This window comes from Alosa alosa, chromosome 10 (assembly GCF_017589495.1).
Source record: "Alosa alosa isolate M-15738 ecotype Scorff River chromosome 10, AALO_Geno_1.1, whole genome shotgun sequence".
Lineage (NCBI taxonomy): Eukaryota > Metazoa > Chordata > Actinopteri > Clupeiformes > Clupeidae > Alosa > Alosa alosa.
In genome coordinates this window covers 27,218,882-27,223,881 of record NC_063198.1, presented here as the reverse complement: position 1 = coordinate 27,223,881, position 5,000 = coordinate 27,218,882, and the positions used below count along the sequence as shown (strand labels likewise).

At 51.3% G+C, this 5,000-nt stretch overlaps 1 protein-coding gene across 1 annotated transcript in view; it reads left to right on the top strand.

Moving 5' to 3' along the window:
* Positions 1–5,000, top strand: part of plxna1b (plexin A1b) — a 184,648-nt gene that overhangs the window by 93,558 nt on the left and 86,090 nt on the right. Inside the window, 1 exon segment of the mRNA XM_048254798.1 lies at positions 1,134–1,271. Within this exon segment, the coding sequence (XP_048110755.1) occupies positions 1,134–1,271 (138 nt within the window).

Genomic DNA, 5,000 nt, shown 5'->3' with positions numbered 1-5,000 from the left:
GGAGAGTTATGAAGCGAGCGTGTGTGTGCTTGTGTGTGTGTGTGTGTGTGTGTGTGTGTGTGTGTAGGCTGTATGAGAGAGATGGAGAAAAGACAGGAAGGGAGGGAAATGGGGAGAAAGAGAGGGAGGGAGGGAGAAAGAGAAGGGGGCAGCTCTGATGACCCGTCTCGCTGTGCACCGACGGGGAGAAAACAAACACCCTCTCCGCTTCCCCACACACACACTCTGTCTTCATTCCTGCACGCGGTGTGTGTGTGTGTGTGTGCGCATGTGTGCAAGTGTGTATATATCAGTGCTATTTCTTTGTTTAGATTGGAGTGGGTGTGTGCAGGCAGGCATGCCCCACTACAAATGTGTGTGTGTGTGTGTGTGTGTGTGTGTGTGTGTGTGTGTGTGATGAGCGGTGACACCAGAGGCCAGTGTAATGTATGCTTTGTGTCTGATGTTATTATTCACATGATAATGCTCTTACTCCTGCTGCCGCCACTGCCGCGCTTCATCATCGGCCTTCCGAGTGCCAGCACCCACTCTTTTTTTCATTCGCTCGCTCACTCGCTCACTCCCTCTCTCCCTGTCTCCCTCCTTTCATTTCTCATCATCTATCCCTCTCTCTTCCTGGATCTCTCTCTCTTTCTCTTTCTCTCTGTCTCTCTCTATTCCTCCCTCTCTATACCTTACTCTATCCCCCTCTCTGTTGCCTTAGTGGCTGGAGTGCTGTGTAGGTGGCTGGCTATTGACATTGACCGTAATGCTATATGCCACTTCTGCTCTAGCAGATGTTGATGTTGGATACTCATATTGTGATTTGGTCTGGGAATAGCAGGAAATTATGGTGCTCTGTGTATGTGGTGGGCTGTGTATGTGATTGGTCATGGAGTGAGTTTGTGTGAGTGTGAGTGTGAGTGTGAGTGTGAGTGTGAGTGTGTGTGTGTGTGTGTGTGTGTGTGTGTGTGTGTGTGTGTGTGTGCGCTTGTGGGGGATGGAGTGGTTGTTGAGGTTTCTCTTGGCAGAGGTTTTCTTCATGTGACTAATGTAAATGTGTATGTGGCTGAGAGCTGGGTTTTCTCCTGGCACTGTGTGACCTCATGTGACTAATGTAAATGTGTGTGTGTGTGTGTGTGTGTTTTGCTCAGATCCTGGTGAACTCTGTGAGTCCGTCGCGTCCTGCTATGCTGTATGAGAACGTGGCTGTGAGCGCCGGCAGCCCCATCCTCAGAGACCTGCTCTTCAGCCCGGACCTGCAGCACCTCTACACTCTCACAGAGAAGCAGGTGAGTATCTCTCACACACACACACACACACACACACACACATAGAAAGAGTCCCTACCAGCAGGACCAAAAGCCATTCACTTACAAGCACATGAGTCAAATACTGTACACGCACAGTCACGACCAGCAGTACTGACAAAAACAGATGAGGATATGACACACACACACACACACACACACACACACACACACACACACACACACACACAAATATGCATGCTCTCTGAACTGCCAGAACAGCTGGTCATTCACAGTCACTAATAAACAGACACACACACACACACACACACACACACACACACACACACACACACACACACACACACACACACACACACACACACACACACACACAACAAACACACACACACTGTCTCGTACGAGTACTCCCAGATTGACACGAGGCCCCTATTCTGACAGGGCCAGATAAAGCTATCAGTAGGGGGTTAATGATGTCTCATTATCTGACACACACTCATGCGTAAGTGCACACACACACACACACACACACACACACACACACACACACAGACATGTCCTGTAACATCTGTCACACACCTCTTGCCGTGTCCCCCTGCCGACACAGACCCCTGTGTAGGTCAAAGGTCATGTGTTGCAGCCTCAGGGGCTGTTGCTAATGGTGTTGGGGTTCTGGAGTGAGAGCTTTGAAGTTCAGGGTTACGACAGCTCTCTGCTTCGTATCAACCAGCACTGTGTCCCTGCAGCTACATGACCTACGTTTGTGTGTGTGTGTGTGTGTGTGTGTGTTGTGTGTTGAATATTTTAAAATTAAATTGTTAATGGCTTGCTCTCCTGTGGACAAAGTCAGTGGTTGATAGCATGAGCTGTTTATAGCAGTTACACTCTTAGGCCAGGGCTGTGTAAATGTACTGGATATTTAAAATGATGTCCTCAGGAAACCCACAGTATACATGATGCATTATGTATATAATATATATATATATATATATACATACAGCCAGCATACATATTAAACACATAAGCCATAAATCATCCTCAGTTTAAACATGGCAGCCCCATCTCTGCTGTGTGTGTGTGTGTGTGTGTGTGTGTGTGCAGATGCCCTCCTCCTTCCTCCCCTCCCCCTGTTTAAGCCCATATGCCACAACCTACATCTGAGCACATGCTTGTGCCCACCAGATCCTCCTCCCCTCCCCCCCTCTCCCCCACATCTCTCTATCCCTTCCCTCTATGGGATTTTCACTTATCTTTCTTTAATGAGAACCCCCCACACACACACACACACACACACACACACACACACACACCACCCTTCATCTCCCCACTGTTTCTTCCCCGTTCCAGTTGTCATATTACATTCCCAGTCCTTTACAATCCTACACAACATTTTTCCGATTTTTTCCCATCATACCCCACATTCCCAGTCATGGCCAATCCTACCTAGCATTTCCAATTATTCCCAATCCTACCTGGCATTCCCAATCCCTCCCCTGTCTCTCCCAATCCCTAGCCGGCTCAGCCTCAGCCTCAGCTCAGGCCTGGTGTGGTGTAGAGGCTGCTCTGGTGGCTGGGGCTGGATTTGGCTCCTGGCTAAATGGAGGAGGATCAGAAGAGGAGCCTCATGCCACACTTTAAGTCCACATCAAGGGTTAATGCCTTTACACACACACACACACACACACAGAATTATTTTTAGAATAAACCCCTTCGTACAGTCACTCTCTTTTTGTACACACAGACATACTGTTACACACACACACACACACGTTCCTTCCTTCCCCCCCATGGGCTGTGTGGTGTAGTGAGAAGCGTGGGGCCATTGAGAGGCAGAGACATGCAGAACACATTAAGGTGTCAGTGGAGGGAGTCACTGATGCATCTGCTTGACAACTCCCCACTCAGAGTGATGGACGCCACACACACACACACACACAACACAGGGAGGGCACTCATACTGCTTACTCAGTCAAAACATCCACAGTGTTTTTCCTCTCATCCGCTCCTCCACCTCCCCCTTTCCTCTTGTCTTTTGCTCTTGTTCTCCCTCTCTCTTCCCCTTTTCACACTCCTCTCTTTCTCTCCACCTCTCCTCCTCCTCTCCTCTCCTCCATCGTTAGCACTCCTCTCCTCCTCTCTCCACCTCTCCACCTCCTCCCTCCCTCCTCCCTCCCCCTCTCCCTCCCTCCCTCTCCTCCTCCTCCCCTCCTCCATCTAGCACTCCCTCTCCCTCTTTCTCTCTCTCCACCCTCCCTCCCTCCCTCTCCCTCCTCCTCCTCCTCTCCCTCTCCTCCCTCCATCTGCTAGCACCTCCTCCCTCTCTCCTCTCCCTCCTCCTCCCCCTCCCTCCTCCCTCTCCTCCCTCCATCGTTAGCACTCCTCTCCTCCCTCTCTCTCTCACCTCCTCCCTCCCTCCTCCCTCTCCTCTCCTCCTCCATCGTTAGCACTCCTCTCCTCCTCTCCTCTCCCTCTCCCTCCTCCCTCCTCTCTCCTCTGCTCTCATTAGATTGCTTTCTCCTCTACTCCTCTCCTCCTCTCCATTCCTCCTCCTCCTCTCTCCACCTCTCCACCTCCTCCTCCTCTCCTCCTCCTCCTCCTCCTCCTCCTCCTCTCCTCCTCCATCGTTAGCACTCCTCTCCTCCTCTCTCTCCTCCTCCTCCTCTCCTCCTCCTCCTCCTCTCCTCCTCCTCCTCCTCTCCTCTCCTCCTCCATCGTTAGCACTCCTCTCCTCCTCTCTCCTCCTCCTCCTCCTCTCTCCTCTCCTCCTCCTCTCCTCCTCCTCTCTCCTCTCCTCTCCTCCTCCTCTCCTCTCCTCCTCCTCCTCTCCTCTCTCCTCCTCCTCCTCTCTCCTCTCCTCTCCTCCTCTCCTCCTCCTCTCCTCTCCTCTCCTCCTCTCCTCTCCTCCTCCATCATTAGCACTCCTCTCTTTCCTCATCTCTCCTCCTGTATTCTCTGATCTCCCCGTCTCTAATATATCCCTGTATAAATATTCATGTTGTCCCTGGTGGTGCCTGCTCCATTTTCCCCGTGCCTGTGCTGGAGCCTGCGCTGCTCTGAAGGGACTCTTCCTGGAATCACAGGCCAATATCGGGGCCATTAGCATGGAGCCACGGGTCCCTGGGGACCAGGAGAGATCGTATGACTCTATCCCCCCCCCATCGTTCCCCTACGTCCCCCTCTATCATAATTAACCATCTGAAGACCAGTGAGTGGCCATCTTGGGTCCTCCCGAAAGAGGATGGCTTTGGGTCTACTGTAGTCTACACTACGCGGGAGTTACAGACACGAGAACTAGATTAGCGTGAAGCCCCCCTAGTTAGCATGCACACACACACACACACACGCGCGCACGCATGCACATGCAGATGTTCAGCCATAGGGTGGGTGTTTGGCCTAGTTTATGAGTCCTTTACCTTTTGCAGTAGCAGTTGAGGATTATGGAGACTGTGTGTGTGCGTGTGTTTGTGTGTTTGTGTGTGTATGTGTGTATGTGTGTGTAAGGGGACGTAAAGTATGTGGGCATTAGCTTTTGAGGGGATGCCCGCTCTGGAGGCCCCCTCACTAGTCCATTTGGGCCTGCTCTTCTCTCTCTCACACACACACACACACACACACACACACACACACACACACATTTCCACATGCTGACATCTGGATACCAGCCAAGCTCATTAGCCGTCTTCAAACACTTGTGTGTGCCTCTGTATACACATAAACAGACTTTTCTGTACACACACACACACACACACA